General features: G+C 37.1%; 1 protein-coding gene across 5 annotated transcripts in view; it reads left to right on the top strand.

Annotated features, from left to right (window-relative positions):
• METTL4 (methyltransferase 4, N6-adenosine) overlaps positions 1 to 17,221 on the top strand; it is a 32,132-nt gene extending 14,911 nt beyond the window's left edge. The window contains exons 6-9 of one of the 5 annotated variants that reach the window (XM_042239119.1): positions 4,606 to 4,780; positions 7,163 to 7,269; positions 7,654 to 7,745; positions 13,176 to 17,221. In XM_042239119.1, the coding sequence (XP_042095053.1) occupies positions 4,606 to 4,780; positions 7,163 to 7,269; positions 7,654 to 7,745; positions 13,176 to 13,192 (391 nt within the window). In that variant the 3' untranslated portion in view covers positions 13,193 to 17,221. 5 annotated transcript variants of the gene reach the window in all.
• The last annotated feature ends 381 nt before the right edge of the window (positions 17,222 to 17,602 follow it).

Here is a 17,602-nt window from a genome sequence, read left to right as displayed (position 1 = left end):
AATTCTGAAAGAGATGGGAATACCAGACCACCTGACCTGCCTCTTGAGAAATCTGTATGCAGATCAGGAAGCAAAAGTTAGAACTGGACATGGAACAACAGACTGGTTCCAAATAGGAAAAGGAGTACGTCAAGGCTGTATATTGTCACCCTGCTTGTTTAACTTATATGCAGAGTACATCATGAGAAACTCTGGACTGGAAGAAACACAAGCTGGAATCAAGATTGCCGGGAGAAACATCAATAACCTCAGATATGCAGATAATACCACCCTTATGGCAGAAAGTGAAGAAGAACTAAAGAGCCTCTTGATGAAAGTGAAAGAGGAGAGTGAAAAAGTTGGCTTAAAGCTCAACATTCAGGAATCAAAAATCATGGCATCTGATCCCATCACTTCATGGCAAATAGATGGGGAAACAGTGGAAGCAGTGTCAGACTTTATTTTTTGGGGCTCCAAAATCACTGCAGATATTGATTGCAGCCATGAAATTAAACGACGCTTACTCCTTGGAAGGAAAGTTATGACCAACCTAGACAGCATATTAAAAAGCAGAGACATTACTTTGCCAACAAAAGTCCGTCTAGTCAAGACTATGATTTTTCCAGTGGTCATGTATGGATGTGAGAGTTGGACTGTAAAGAAAGCTGAGCACTGAAGAATTGATGGTTTTGAACTGTGGTGTTGGAGAAGACTCTTGAGAATCCCTTGGACTGCATGGAGATCCAGCCAGTCCATCCTAAAGGAAATCAGTCCTGAATATTCATTGGAAGGAATGATGCTGAAGCTGAAACTCCAATACTTTGGCCACCTGATGCAAAGAGCTGATTCATTTGAAAAGACCCTGATGCTGGGAAAGATTGAAGGCAGGAAGAAAATGGGATGACAGAGGATGAGATGGTTGGATGGCATCACCAACTCAATGGGCATGAGTTTGAGTAAACTCCAGGAGGTGGGGATGGACAGGGAGGCCTGGCGTGTTGCAGTGCGTGGGGTCACAAAAAGTCAGACACAGTTGAGTGACTGAAGTGAACTGGCATATCTATAGATAGGAGACCTAACTGAGGGAATTTCTTTTTTCTTTTCTGTTATTTTTCTCTTCTCTTTTCTTTTTCCTTCTTTTCCACCCACCCTCCCACCAGTCTTTTCTCCTCTTTCTTCCTTTAAAAGTGTATAGTATGTAGAAAAACAAAAATGAAAAAGAAAATAAAAAGTAAAAGTATATTGTATAAAGCATATTTACAGGCTGTTGGTAAGACACCACTAGAGAGGATGAAAATACAGGAGGAGAGTACTTAGCATTCAGTTCATTTCAGTCGCTCAGTTGTGTCCGACTCTTTGCGACCCCATGAACTGCAGCACGCCAGGCCTCCCTGTCCATCACCGACTCCTGGAGTTCACTCAGACTCACGTCCATTGAGTCAGTGATACCATCCAGCCATCTGATCCTCTGTCGTCCCCTTCTCTTCCTGCTCCCAATCCCTCCCAGCATCAGTCTTTTTCAATGAGTCAACTCTGCATGAGGCGGCCAAAGTACTGGAGTTTCAGCTTTAGCATCATTCCTTCCAAAGAAATCCCAGGGTTGATCTCCTTCAGAATGGACTGGTTGGATCTCCTTGCAGTCCAAGGGACTCTCAAGAGTCTTCTCCAACACCACAGTTCAAAGCATCAATTCTTCGATGCTCAGCTTTCTTCACAGTCCAACTCTGACATCCATACATGACTACTGGAAAAACCATAGCTTTGACTAGACGGACCTTTGTTGGCAAAGTAATGTCTCTGCTTTTCAACATGCTATCTAGGTTGATCATAACTTTTCTTCCAAGGAGCAAGGGCCTTTTAATTTCATGGCTGCAGTCACCATCTGCAGTGATTTTGGAGCCCCCAAAATAAAAGTCTGACACTGTTTCCACTGTTTCCCCATCTATTTCCCATGAAGTAATGGGACCTGATGCCATGATCTTCGTTTTCTGAATGTTGAGCTTTAAGCCAACTTTTTCACTCTCCTCTTTCACTTTCATCAAGAGGCTTTTTAGTTCATCTTCACTTTCTGCCATAAGGATGGTGTCATCTGCATATCTGAGGTTATTGAGATTTCTCCCGGCAATCTTGATTCCAGCTTGTGCTTTATCCAGCCCAGCGTTTCTCATGATGTACTCTGCATATAAGTTAAATAAGCAGGGTGACAATATACAGCCTTGACGTACTCCTTTTCCTATTTGGAACCAGTCTGTTGTTCCATGTCCAGTTCTAACTGTTGCTTCCTGACCTGCATATATGTTTCTCAAGAGGCAGGTCAGGTGGTCTGGTATTCCCATCTCTTTCAGAATTTTCCACAGTTTATTGTGATCCACATAGTCAAAGGCTTTGGCATAGTCAATAAAGCAGAAATAGATGTTTTTCTGAAACTCTCCTGCTCTTCCAATGATCCAGACGATGTTGGCAGTTTGATCTCTGGTTCCTCTGCCTTTTCTAAAACCAGCTTGAACATCAGGAAGTTCATGGTTCTTTTATTGTTGAAGCCTGGCTTCGAGAATTTTGAGGATTACTTTACTAGCATGTGAGATGAGTGCAATTGTGCAGTAGTTTGAGCCTTCTTTGGCATTGCCTTTCTTTGGGATTGGAATGAAAACTGACCTTTTCCAGTCCTGTGGCCACTGCTGAGTTTTCCAATTTTGCTGGCATATTGAGTGTAGCACTTTCACAGCATCATCTTTCAGGATTTGAAATAGCTCAACTGGAATTCCATTACCTCCACTAGCTTTGTTCGTATGATGCTTTCTAAGGCCCACTTGACTTCACATTCCAGGATGTCTGGCTAGCATCCTGGGTGATGTCAAAGGTGAGTGATCACACCATCGTGATTATCTTGGCTGTGAAGATCTTTTTTGTACAGTTCTTCTGTGTATTCTTGCTACCTCTTCTTAATATCTTCTGCTTCTGTTAGGTCCATACCATTTCTGTCCTTTATTGAGTCAATCTTTGCATGAAATATTCCTTTGGACTTAGCATTACTGATAGACTAAAAGATGGGAATAAACGAACACAGCTGGAGGGATAAGCTTTAAATACATGAAACCATGCTGTTTCCTTTCAGAGAAAAATGAGAGAAATAGGTAAGTGAAGGTGTATAATGAGGGTTATTATACACCCCTCATCATACACCTGGCAGAGGGTTAGGTGGTTGAAGGAGTCTGAAGACCGTTATTTTGAGTGATATTTGGCATATTTCATCTGTGAAAAGTATGTTTGGGCAAAGGACTTAAGAAGAGATGAGAGTTTGTAGTAGTTGACCAAGGGTAAGTAAAATAAGTGATGTGTAGTTTTGAGAGCCTGAGAATGGATTGCCAAATTTCAGTTTAGCATTTTTCTCCATCTGATTTTTTTCTACATGAAGTTGAATAGAATTGTGTTGAAGTTGAATTGAATTTAAGATTGGAGGTTTGAAGGAGCTGTAGAGTGAAGGAGTAAGGGGGTGGTGATCATAGTTAATGCATACAATTTTATTTAGTTAGGGGAAGAATAGTTGAGCGTGCATATTATTTAGATTGTTCTTTGACATCACCCAGGATACTGGCAAGATTTACGTTGGCTAGGCATAAAGATCTTAGAACTTAAGTCTTCATTGAGTATGGAGAGTGAGGATGTAATGGATTCCATAAGAAGGCTGGAGGCTAGATAGCATAATTCTCAAAGAGAAGGGGGTTTCACAAAATGGTAGATGACTGAAAGCCGGGAACTGGAGAGGAGCCAGGAGAATACCGACTTCTCCTCTCATGGCTGTGTATATAGGGGTTGGACAAACAACCACATTGGTTTGATGGGGTGTTATGGAACAAGTAGAGTTCTAACAAGAGAAACTAGACTTTCTACTCCTGATGGCTAAAGGTTCAGGGCTGTAGAATCTTTTTGTAATGAAAGCATGAGTGTTTCAGACAGCCCAGTAGAATTGACTGAAGGATGAAAGAAGCAGGATGATAGATTGAGTGTTGGAAATGTGGTGGGATATTGAGACAGTTTCCAGAGTGTTAGTGGAGTCTCTGGGCTTCCCAGATTGTGCTAGTGGTAAAGAACCTACCTGCCAATGCAGGAGATGTAAGAGACACGGGTTCGATCCCTGGGTTGGGTTGGGAAGATCCCCTGGAGGACGGCATGGCAACCCACTCCAATATTCTTGCCTGGAGAATCCCATGGATGGGGGAGCCTTGTGGGCTACAGTCCATGGAGGTCCCAAAAGATTTGGACACGACTTAGCGAATTCACAAGCACATGTGTAGTGTACAGATCATCACAAGATGATATTTGCTTAATTTTAAATGGTATAAAAGCATGTAGAAAATATTAGTAAAATTACTGAAATGTAATACATTCAGAGGTGATTAAAAAAAAAATATGGCCTGATCATTTTGAGTTAGTAAAAATGAAAAGTGGTATTTCCAACTTATCTGTAACAACATGTCCACTGGGTGTCACTGTGGCTTTGTATTTAGTTACACAAATAATTGTAGAAGCTTTGTGTTTGTGGAATCAGTGTTATACAGGTCTTCTCCCTGCTTATTTTTTTCTTTTGCAGCGAATTTTGCTAATTTTTTTTCTGTTTATTTTTAGATATAGTTATTTATCACCACTGCAGATAAAGCAGATACCTGTCCCTAAGCTGGCTGCTCCAAGCTGTCTCGTTGTTACGTGGGTGACAAATAGACAGAAGCACCTGCGTTTTGTCAAGGAAGAGCTTTACCCGTCTTGGTCTGTGGAGGTAGTTGCTGAATGGCACTGGGTAAAAGTAAGTTCCGAAGTTAACGTATCCATTAACTTTATTTGTTCATAAGGTGCAATGTACAAGTCACACAAAGGTAGCGCCTACTTTTTAATGTTTAACATGGCATCACTCTACTTCAACATGGTCTAATTAAAACATTTACTTTGCTGCTAAATACCTTTGTCTTCTTATTCTCAAGGCTTTTTACCTGTTTATTCTGTATCTTTTTGGAGTAGAACCCCAAACTCCTGGTCTTAGGAAATCACTCAGGTAAATATCAGGATGACATTTTAAAAAGCTCTGATGGTCTGTAGTTTAAGAGACAATAAGCAAAAATCTTGGGGGGTTTTTCCATCACTAAACATAGAAATTGTTTTACTGTTCATCTTCTTCCTCCTCTTTACTCATCCAAAACTTCAGCTGCCCTTTGTGACTTCTTTTTCTTTTTTCTTTTCTTTGTCATTGTTTTCTCCTTATGTTGCTGGGGATGGAAGGGAAAATAGCAAAGAAATCTAATGTGGAAGAGTTGGGAAAATGCTAGAAGCAAGGCCTTTTATACTGTGAATCTTAACTGTGTTCCTCAGTGCTTGTTTTTGAAAGAAATGATTCCAGCTCCTTGATGAGTTGAAAGGTCTTTAATATTAATCTTTGCTTGGTTTCAAGAATACCAAAAAATATAGAAAAGTCATGTGTCGTTCAAAGTTCATTGGCTATCCTTTTAAAGGTACACTGTCTACTTAAATGAACTCCACAGAAGCCATCCTAAATTTTAAAAAGACAAACCAGGTTTTATGGACTGGATGTTTAACATTTGTATTCCTGGTCTATTCATTTTAGACACAGGAGAGGTCTATTTTTAATGTGCTTTGTGTGCTTTCTAGTGTAATGGAGTATCTTCTGAAAGCTGTGTACGTTGTTTATTTGCACCTATTTTATGACACTTGGCAAACAGGTGCTTATAATTGTTTGTTTGCTTTTACAGTTGTACTTTGGGCTTAGCTCTGGTTGATTTGAAATAGGATCGTTACGGGTATATAAAACTCCATTCTACTCTTTCCGTTACGACAGTCCTTTCATAGTCAGAAACTGGGACCAAAGTCAGGAAACGGTTACCTTCTGAAATTAAAACCAGTAAAATGTTAATACATGAAAACGAAGACTGTTCATTTCTGGTAGTAAGCAGTTCTAAGAGGTGGTATGATAGTTTAAAACAAAAATATGTTTTACTTATTTATGAAATATGTAAAATGTGTAAAAATATGAAATACTCCATGGGTATTTGCACATATTGTTACATCAGATGGAGTAATCTACATCGAGTATAAAGGACATCCAAAGCATCAGAATTTGCCAGTGTTTATACAGCACTGTGTGGAATAGCTGCTGCTATTCATAGGCCCTAGAGGTGATAAAAGGACTTTACTGGTTTGGTTTTTAGGTACCTTGATATACGCTAAAGGATTACATAGAGGATAGATATGAATATTATGATAATGAAAATATCTACCTCCATGCTTAATTAACGAATTGAATATTGTTTTAAATTGTGTTTTGAGTTTGATTAGTTAGAGTGAGTCTCTGGGAGTCTGATCAATCACTCCAGGATGAAATGATGAGACTGAATTTCTGGATTTATAATTCTAAGAGGTTAGAACTTGCATTGTCTGTCTCATCAGTTCCCAAGCTACTTTCATTATTAATTTTAGCTCTTGACAGTATTTAATGACACTGTTTCCTATAAATGAAGGAAAATACTTTATTGTAATGTACTTAGTCACATTGCCAGTAATATAGGTAAATGTTATTTGAATGAACAAATGAATAAATGATGGCATGGTTTCTAGTAACATATTTTAATGAAAAACCAAGAGTTTTATGTACAAGATGATAGAAATTTAAAATAACTCTTTGGTCGTGTAAAGCTGCCCTGCCCACTATGGTGTGGTATGATATGTGCCACTAGCTATGTGTAGCTCTTCAGCACTTGAAAGGTCCACATTGAGATGAGGTAATAAATGTCACATGTTAGTCTTTGAATTTAAAATACTTAATATGAAAGACTGTAACATACCTCAGTAATTTTTTGAATTGGCTACATACTAAAATGATAATAGTTTAGATATGTTAGATTAAATTAAAAATAATTTAAAATTAAAATATAGCTAAAATGAATTTTGCCTCATTCTTCTTGCTTTTTTTTAAATGTTGGTACTAGAAAATTTAAATTACATGGGTGGCTTCCATCTGTGGCCCACATTGTATTTTTATTGGATAGCAGTAGCCTTGAGGTTTAATAATTCTTTTTCTTTGGTAGAAACTGTATACTGGAAGGAAAAAAAAAACCAATCCTTTCCTGGATATTTACAGGTGTATGGGCTGTTTTTGTTTCTATCTCCTTTTTGTCAGATCACCAGTTCCGGAGAGTTTGTGTTCCCATTAGATTCTCCACACAAAAAGCCTTATGAAGGTCTTATACTGGGAAGAGTTCGAGAAAAAGCTGCTTTACTGTTGAGGTAGGAAGGGTGATTTTTCAAAATTGTATAAATGTATTAATTTTCAGGCTTTCAAAAATTAACACAGGAATCATTGGTTTTCCTTAATTTACATTTTTGAAAATTTGGAAATGGCTCAGACAAGAAAAGTGTGAATGCTAATGGAACATGAAATTGTATATTATCATTTGCTTTATCTAATGTGTAATAGCTATTATTGTAGAAGAGGAAACTATCTGAAATTTCTTAATACTTAAATTGTTGATTTCCATTATTATTTCTCTTCTTAAATTTATTATAAACGCAGATGCTATTTGAAAGGTGAAAAGAAATCAAGACAACTGTGGCTTAAATGTAATAAATTGTCCTTTAAAATGCAATTATGTTATTGTTCTGTTTCAGTAGGAATGCAGATGTAAAAGAGCTGCCCATTCCAGACCACAAGTTAATTGTCAGTGTGCCCTGTACGCTCCATTCACATAAGCCACCTCTTGCTGGTATGTTTCTTTAAAATAGAATTGTTATGACTTTTATGAAATTGACAAAAGGATTGAATGTTGCATTTGAATGGTCTAGAGATTTGGAAATTCAGTCCGATATGTGTTATTTTAATTAATTTTAAAATCATATAGAAGAATTTATAAAATAGAGAATAGATTGTTTTTTTTCTTTCTTTTTTTGCTCCAGAAACCTTTTATTGTTGGCATTTGGTCTCTGGCTTTGGGGAAAGGGCTCCAGGTGGTTAACCAGGGAGGGGCTCGGCCAGAGGCCCTCACATCAGATCGGGGAGCCTGGCCTTCAAGGGGAGCTGGGGTTGCTGGCCTCTTGTGGTGTGGGAGCGTCAGTCTTTCCAGGAGTACCAACCTGGCTGGCCTGCAGAGGTTGGTCAGGTGGTCACCACATCCAGGAGGTGGCGCTTTAGGAAGGCACAGAGATGGGGGATCCAAGTGGGCAGAACCCAGGGTGTGCAGATCCAGAGCGGACTGGTTCAAGCCCTTCTCCAGGCCCGTGGTGGCATCCAGTGCTTTGTCCCACTTGTCTGGGGGTGGCTCGGGCATGTCAGGGAAGAGGAGGACGCTGCCACTGCCACTGAGCTGGCTCTGCATCTTCAGAGGCTGCCGGGCCAGCGCATGGGAGGAGCAGGGTCGGGAGCCCTCCAGGGGCACATCGTGGCCTCAAATCAAAGCCCACAGAGAGGTGGGTGTTGGAGACCTGCCCAGCAGTGGCCAACCACCTCCTCCGCTGGGTGGAATAATTCTTATGGGTCTGGGAGCGCATCATCGTGGTCGGCAGTAAGGGTCTCACTGCAAAAATGGTGCTGAATAGTCTTGGAGGTTGTGACCTGAAAGAAGTTTAGAGGGTGGCTGGAAAAAGGGTCCGTGAGGTCCAAACTCTGTTGAAGCGGAGATGGAGCCGTGTGAACACCCAGGTGACTGTGTAGACTCATCTTACCTTACCTCAGTCTTTCCTCTCCCACCGTTTTTTAGGGTCCCCTGACTAGTGGGGCTCTTATCACATCACTGGCGCAACCAAGTGAAGACTGGTGGTACTTCTGAGTACTGTAGTTTCGGGAGCTTTATTGCATTGTCAGGGCTCCACCCCTTGCTTGTTCTAAAGCCTAGAGCTTAGAAAGCAGTCAGAGAGATGCTTACAATTCCCTTGATATATGGTAGACAGTCTCAGTTTTATGTTGAGCAGTGTTGCTTTTCTGAACCATTGGAGAGGTTGTATCCTGCAGTTATTACTAGTCTTAATGCTTTAGTATGATGTTCATCATTTAATGAAACTAAACAGCAAGGAATAGTGTAAAGTTTGGCTTTTCAGCTTGACCCAAAGGACCTTGAATCCTGGCTCTGCTACTTGAGCGAGTTACTCATAATTTTCCACCTCAGAGTCGTCGTTTGAAGAGGGAATAATGATATTTAGTCTTTCAGAGTTGTGAGGATTGATTACATTTGAGAGTCTGTCACATATAGTAGATCAGTAAATGCTAAGTTTTTCAACTGAAAGAATAAAAAAATAGGAAGGAATATAAGTCCTTGAGAAATACTGAATTTGACATTCAAAGTTCATGAGCTAAGATACATAGGAAGGTGAATTGACATTCCCAAAAGGATGTTTATTGGTAGCACTCCAGATTTTTCGTATCTTAGATTTCCTCTGCAGAAGTCTTTAGTGTTAATTCATTTGAGAAATATTCAGATGTCTACCTGTTGATCCATTTTTTGACCTAGAGGCATTCTCAGTGAGTAATTGCCTTTAAAGTTTGGACTGTGATAGAGTCTTTAATGCAAGTAAACATTTGACTTAAATGGAAAATCTGTACTGTTCTTTGAGAAAAAAATTATGTTTGCTACCAGTGATACTCAGTGGAGGAAATCTAAGTTGTATTCTTCTCATTTGAATTTTCTTTATCATTTGGTGAGTATCAAAGTTTAATAAAGGGTTTGTCTTTAGGGCTTATTTTTTTTACTTTTAAAAATCCAAAAGCCAGACCCAAGAAACCTTTCATTCCCAAATGATAGTTAAACTATTTCTCAATTAATTTTACATAGATTATGTTTAAAGATGAGTCTTAAGATACAAGGTTTTATAAAATAGTGATTAAAATTAGCGTTTTATTACTATTAATAAAAATTAGCACTATATTTATATTTATGAAGTACAGTTCTTCTGTATTCCCAGTAGAGAGCAGCACAAACACATTTTTAGGATTGAGAATATTTAAAAAGAAAAGTTAGATTTTGGGGGGAAAATTTTTGCATGATTCAATATATGTAATTCTTATGTTTTGGTTAAGTACTGGTAGACAAGAAGTATTTATAATCCTTTATTTTTGAGTTCATGTTTCTGCATAGCAAGTATCTGTGTTTTGGATGTAGAGCTACATAAAGCCATCAGAAAGCAACTTTCAGATTTCTGCCTGTATTTTACTCTGAAATTATAACCCTAGGATTTGGTATAATACATGCTGTCTATGTAATGCTTAGAACTTTTACACGTAAATGTTCTTAAAGTGCTTTTTGCACATTCACAGAATGAAATGTTCTCTCCTTAGTTTCTAAAAACACCAAGGTGTTTTGTTTTTTTTTAAACAAGTTTTAGTTTGTTTTTTTTTCTACTGAAAAATGTAAAAAACACCAAATTGGCAGCATATTCCAATTCAAAATGATACATTTACTCTTTTTAAGTTTTGAAATTTCTTCCTGTAGATTGAAACATAAGCCAACAATAGCTATGGCTTTCCAGCCTAATGTAAATTTATAATCTTTTAAATTTAAAGATTTAAGATAGAAATATAATGAAATAAAAATATTTGAATCAAAATTTTGTTTTACATATTGCTCCTTAGAGGAATTTCTGCTTCTTTTCACTGCTTTACTCACTAACAGTTTGTAAGAGATTCTATGCACTGACATTTGAGTACTTTTCCCCCAGCCGCCTCTTGCTCCTAAGCAGAAGGGGAATGAACTAGCTATATATAAATTATTTCCTCTCGATTGGTTAGAAGTATGTTTTACTAATGCCAGATGTTCTGTAGTTATTTATATATATGTCATATTTAAATTTATACACGTGAATTTACTTTAAAAATTGAGATATAAATGCCATATAACATCATATTAGTTTCAGGTGTGTAACATAATGATTCAAGTTCTATGTACATTTTCACTGATCACAATAAGTCTACACATAATTACAGTATTTTTTCCTGTGATGAGAACTTTTAGGATCTTGCATTTTCATTTAAATTGATATTTAAAATTAGTAAGAATAAAACATTTCCATTAATTTGCTTCTGTTTCTTTTCCTTTTTTTGAAATTAAACATATGTAGTTAGCATTGTAAAAACTTCATTCCTTGATTTTCTGTGTTTTGCAACTAAAAAAGGAAAAAAGTGATGCCAAAATGTGTTCCATTGATAAAGTGGGAGGTGATAAATGGGTTTAGGTTTTATGTATTTTTTTCACTTCAAATACCTGGCCATCTTTTTCTGTTAGTTTGTGAAGTCTTAGAAAACATGGCAACCCACTCCAGTGTTCTTGTCTGGAGAATCCCAGGGACGGGGGAGCCTGGTGGGCCACCGTCTATGGGGTTGCACAGAGTCGGACACGACTGAAGCGACTTAGCAGCAGCAGCGGCAGAAAACATGGATATCTGTTTCTTTTAAGTCCTGTAGCACTTATAATGGGTGCTCAGAAATAGTAAACATTTTTGATTGGCTGATTCCAGTTTGGATTCCAGTTTAAAATGTCAAAGTAGAGTCATTAACATCTTTGTACTGAAGAACCGAACAAACAAGCAGAAACAAGAAAACAAAACCTTGCTTCAGTATAATGTTAGACCACTTTAAAAGTGAGTTGAGGCTGGTGAGGCATTGAATTCATAGGGCAAAACATGGAAAAGTGATATAAAAGTTTATTGTCCTTTAAGACTCTGGGGAAATGTTTCTTGCTCAAGTTTAGTAGCATTTAGTTATATAGTCATGAAAGGACCGGAAGTCTCATGTCAGCATCTCCTAGAAGCTATCAAAGCCCAGATTTGAGTTTGTTTGAGTTGTAGGCAATGAATACTTTTGATTCTTTGATTTTTGATAGACAGGATCCATGCTTTCAGACAAACAATTATTTTGTTGTGAGAGCAACTAAAGAACATTATGAAATATAAAATTTTTCATATATTACCTCTTAAATCTAACCTCTATGAAGTATTTCTAAGGAACCCTTATCATTCCTAAAGAGAATTTGATGGGTTTTTTGAAGCTCAATCCTATGAAGCCATTAGGAACTATATTTTGCCTGTTCTAATGACTTTTCATACTTGAATTGTTATTTTCATACTAAGTTCCTGTTGAAGAATAAATATATACCAAAAAATATATAGCTAACTAGCAACATGATCAAGGTTAAACTGATTTAAATATTTGTCATTCAAATGAGCATGTGCTTAAAAAAAAGCTTCTGTTAGTGTAGATTATAGCTATTTAGCCAATATATAGATGAGATGCCATTTTCCCAACAAAATACAATGTTCAGTAGTTACGAATATATTGAACAAGAAATATTTAACTGTGGAAATAATACAGTGAAATTTTAGGTAAAGAAGTATCTGTAATTTGGAAGTGAAAGAGTGTTCTCAGTACTGCCAAATTGTAGCTGAGGAGGTAAGAGTTATTTGTTAGGTATATGTTCTGAATATTTATCTGTGTTTCGAACTCTTAACACTAAAGTATGTTTTTGTGGAGACTTACATTGATATTTATCTTAGTTTGTAAAGTGGATTGTCTTTGTATTATTCCTATGTACTTTTGTCCATGCATGGATTACATTTATTAAAAAATAAATTAAGCTAGTACTCGGGAGCTATGTCAGCATTATTGGAAAACTGAAAAGTCACCAGTGTGGGTGTTAAAATCTTCATTTCTCCTCTACAAATGAAAAGTGATAAATCAGGACTATTGAAAGTTCTGATGGTATTGTTCTCAATTTCAAGGGTGCTTATTTCAAATGACTTTCTAACTACAAATAGTGAAGTCTATGATGAAATCCTTGAAATTAACTTGCTGTTTTTCTTTTTTAAGGAAACATCTCTGCTTTTCTCTTCTTAACTACTAAAGGATGTTGATTCCTTCCTTAATAATAATTTTTGTGTTTTTTTTTTCTCTTCTCATTTTTGGACAGAGGTTCTAAAAGACTATATCAAGCCAGAGGGAGAATGTTTGGAATTGTTTGCTCGAAATTTACAGCCAGGTTGGACTAGTTGGGGCAATGAAGTTCTCAAATTTCAACACATGGATTATTTTGTTGCTCTGAAGTCTAAAAGCTGAGTAGGCTCCTAAAATTTGTGTTTTTCTTCAGTTTTTCCTCACTCCTCCTCCTTTCATTCTGATTGATATTTTCCTTTTTTTTTTTTTTTTAACCAACCAGTATGCTTAGAGATGTAAACAGAACTTCATTTTTCAGCAAAGTGACTAGAAGTGACTGACCATCATAATTTCAAGATGAATTTTACTTCAGGTGCATTAGTATTCCACATTATTCTGGACTCTACAAATAAAAGAGGTAAGCAGTTTGAAAGAAGGCAAGACTTTGTTATTGAAAAAGTTCAGAAAGCATGCATTATGGACCTGAAGTCATAATTTTGCATATGGATGTGTTTTGTTTAGCCCACATGGTGGTGTAAAAAAAATGTTGAACCATCAGGGAATTTCAGGAAATCAGGAAATTTCACCTACTAAGTCTTTAATCATCAGCAACTCTGGCTATATAATAGTCTGTACTTTTTCCTGACATCAGTCTGTGGGACCCAGCAATGCCAACAAATTTGGGAAGGGCCATGTACTCTCCAGTTTACTTCAGTAACCTTGCCCCATGCCTATCAGTTATATGTTCTACTTGACTCCTGTACAACCTGAATTTAGAACTTCTTGTTTAGTGTTACATTCTGGAAAACATTCAAAGACTTGTCAAGTACCACACCATTGTACTGAGTTCATGAGACTTTTTTTGGAGGGTTTTAAATTGCGTTCACTGTCACTTTTGTAGTACTTTTTACTTCTGCTTGTTCCTCTAGAAGGAAAAAAAAAATTCTTACAATGTTAGAAAGTAAACATTGCTTGGACTTAATTGATATTTATAGACTATTCCATCTGAAAGCAGCAGAATATTCATTCTTCTCTAGTGCACTTGGAACACTCTGTAGGATGGATCACATGCTGGATCTCAAAACAAACCTCAGTATATTTTAAAAAGTTGAAATCATCAAAAATATTTTCCAACCACAATACTATGAGATTAGAAATCAGCTACAGGAAAAAGCTAGTAAAAACTCCAAAAACTGTGACATGCTGATGAAAGAGATGGAATATGACACAAACAGATGGAAAGACACACTTCTTGGGAAGAATCAATATTGTCAAAATTACTATACTACCCAAGGCAGTGTACAAATTCAGTGCAATCCCTAACAGATTACCAATAGAATTTTTCACAGAGCTGGAAGAAAAATTTTAAAATTTGTATGGAAACGTGAAAAACTCAGGATATCCAAAGCAATTCTGACAAAGAAAAATGGAATTGGAGAAATCAGGCTCCCTGACTTTAAACTATACTACAAAGCTACAGTAATCAAAGCAGTATTGTACTGGAATAGAAACAGAAATATAGATCAATGGAACAAGATAGAATGCCTATATATAAACCCATGCATCTATGGTTAGTTAATCTACAATAAAGGAGGCAAGAATATACAATGGAGAAAAGACAGTCTCTTCAGTAAGTGACACTGGGAGCACAGCTGTATATTAAAGAATGAAGTTAGAATATTCTCTAATACTGTACACAAAAGTAAACTCAAAATGGATTAAAGGCCTAAATGTAAGACCAGATACTATAAACTCTTATAGGAAAACATAGGCAGAACAGTCTTTGACATAAATTGCAGCAATATCTTTTTGGATCTACCTCATAGACCAATGAAAATAAAAAATACAGAAATGGGACCCAATTAAGCTTAAAAGCTTTTGCACAGTAAAGGCAACCATAAGCAAAGTGAAAAGACAACTCACAGAATGGAAGAATATATTAATATTTGTAAATGAAATGACCAACAAAGATTAATCTCCAAAATAATACAAATAGCTCTTGCAGCTCAATATCAAAAAACCAAAAATAACCCAGTCAAAAAAAAAAAAAAGGGGGGGGCAGATGTAAATAGGCATTTCTCCAAAAAATACATACAGATGGCCAAAAAACACATGTAAAGATGCTCAGCATTGCTAATTTTTAGAGAAATGAGGTATCACCTCACACTGGTCAGAATGACCATCATCAAAAGTCTACAAACAATAGAAGAAGGTGTGGAGAAAAGGGAACCCTCCTGCAGTGTTGGGAATGTAAATGGATACAACCAATATGGAGAATAGTATGGACATTCCTTAAAAAACCAAAATCTACCATATGATCCAGCAATCCCACTCCTGGGCTCATATCCAGAGAAAACCATAGTTCAAAAAGATAGGTGCACCTCTGTGTTCATTGTGGCACTATTCACAGCAGTCAAAACATGGGAGCAGCCTAAATGTCCATTGACAGAGGAATGGATAAAGAAGATGTGATACACGTACAGTGGACTGTTAGCCATAAAAAAGAAATAATACCATCTGCAGCAATGTGGATGGACCTAGAGATTATCTTACTATGTGAAATAAGTCAGAGAAAGATAAATAGCATATGATACCACTTATATGAAATCTAAAAAAGTTGATACAAATGAATTTATTTACAAAACAGAAACAGACTTACAGTCTTTGAAAACAAATATATGGTTAGCAAAGGAGAAAGGCTGGGTTGGGGGGAGGAATAAATTAGGAGTTTGGGATTAACAGATACACAAAATAGATAATCAACAAAGACCTACTGTATAGTACAGGGAACTATACTCTGTTCTAGAATAACCTATATGGGAAGAGAATCTGAAAAAGAATGGATGTATATATGTGTATAACTGAATCACTTTGCTGTACACCCGAAACTAACAACATTGTTCAGTTCAGTTCAGTTCAGTTCAGTTCAGTCGCTCAGTCATGTCCGACTCTTTGCGACCCCATGAATCGCAGCACGCCAGGTATCCCTGTCCATCACCATCTCCCGGAGTTTACTCAGACTCACGTCCATCGAGTCAGTGATGCCATCCAGCCATCTCATTCTTGGTTGTCCCCTTCTCCTGCCCCCAATCCCTCCCAGCATCAGTCTTTTCCAATGAGTCAACTCTTCGCATGAGGTGGCCAAAGTACTGGAGCTTCAGCTTTAGCATCATTCCTTCCAAAGAAATTCCAGGGTTGATCTCCTTCAGAATGGACTGGTTGGATCTCCTTGCAGTCCAAGAGACTCTCAAGAGTCTTCTCCAACAGCACAGTTGAAACGCATCAATTCTTCGGCGCTCAGCCTTCTTCACAGTCCACCTCTCACACCCATACATGACCACAGGAAAAACCATAGCCTTGACTAGATGGACCTTAGTCAGCAAAGTAATGTCTCTGCTTTTGAATATGCTATCTAGGTTGGTCATAACTTTTCTTCCAAGGAGTAAGCGTCTTTTAATTTCATGGCTGCAGTCACCATCTGCAGTGATTTTGGAGCCCCCCAAAATAAAGTCTGCCACTGTTTCCACTATTTCCCCATCTGTTTCCCATGAAGTGATGGGACCAGATGCCATGATCTTCGTTTTCTGAATGTTGAGCTTTAAGCCAACTTTTTCGCTCTCCTCTTTCACTTTCACCAAGAGGCTTTTTAGCTCCTCGTCACTTTCTGCCATAAGGGTGGTATCATCTGCATTGTAAATCAACTATACCCCAATATAAAATTTAAATTAGAAAATAAAAGTAAAAAAAAACCCAAAGTAACCCTGCTTATGATTGTGAAAAATTTTTAATGTATTATTTCCAGATTTTCTACAAATAAATATTTGTTTACTAAGTAGAATATTTTTACTGGAATGATTCTTTGAAAAGCATGCTGACTTATTATGTGTAACCTTAAAAATTTTTTTTTGAGGTATATTTTTTTCACAGAGTAACATTCTCCAGTTTTCAGTGTAGAATTCAGTGAGTTTTGAAGATGTATATATAGGTGTCTATCTACAACCATAAACATTATATAGAACATTTCCTTCATCCCCTGAAATTCATGTGTCCTTTTGCAGTCAGTCATATCCTCCCACCTTTGCCATTGGCAAATAATGATTTGTTTTGTATCATTAGTTTTGTATTTTTTTAGAATTTCATACAGATGAAAACATAGACTATGTAATCTATTGCGTTTGGCCTTTTTAGCATTTTAAGAAAAGTGTTTATACTATGTACAGATTTTCTACAAATGTTTATCTACTGAGTAAAATGTTGGATTGAAATGACTGACTGTCAGGATTGTCAATTCATTTGCTGATTTTGCCAAATAAAAATGCTGTTTTTGAAGTTTGTTCATTCTTTGAGTATGTGAGTTTCAGAGGCTTAACTTTGAGCCTTACCTTAGTTGCTGCCTTTGTTCTGACCTTGTAGACTCTATCTGCCTTGTCCTGTTCTAGTTAAGATTCTGGACTCAAACTCAGTCTCACCAGAAAACCCTAGGCCCCCATATTTTACCTTTTTAGGCTTGGAACTCTAGAGACCTATCTTCAGCGATTTTTATGTATTCGGCTTCAGAGAGACATTGGATTTTTTACTGACTGTGATTCAGAGGAGGATTATAAGCACCTTAAAGGGCTTTCCTTTCCTTGAAGATGCTGCTTGATTCACCTCATTTGACTCATATCGTATCCTGTTGGGTTACCACATGCTGGGAAGCACCACAACACG

This window comes from Ovis aries, chromosome 23 (assembly GCF_016772045.2).
Source record: "Ovis aries strain OAR_USU_Benz2616 breed Rambouillet chromosome 23, ARS-UI_Ramb_v3.0, whole genome shotgun sequence".
NCBI classification, from domain to species: domain Eukaryota; kingdom Metazoa; phylum Chordata; class Mammalia; order Artiodactyla; family Bovidae; genus Ovis; species Ovis aries.
This window is presented reverse-complemented; position numbering and strand designations above follow the sequence as displayed.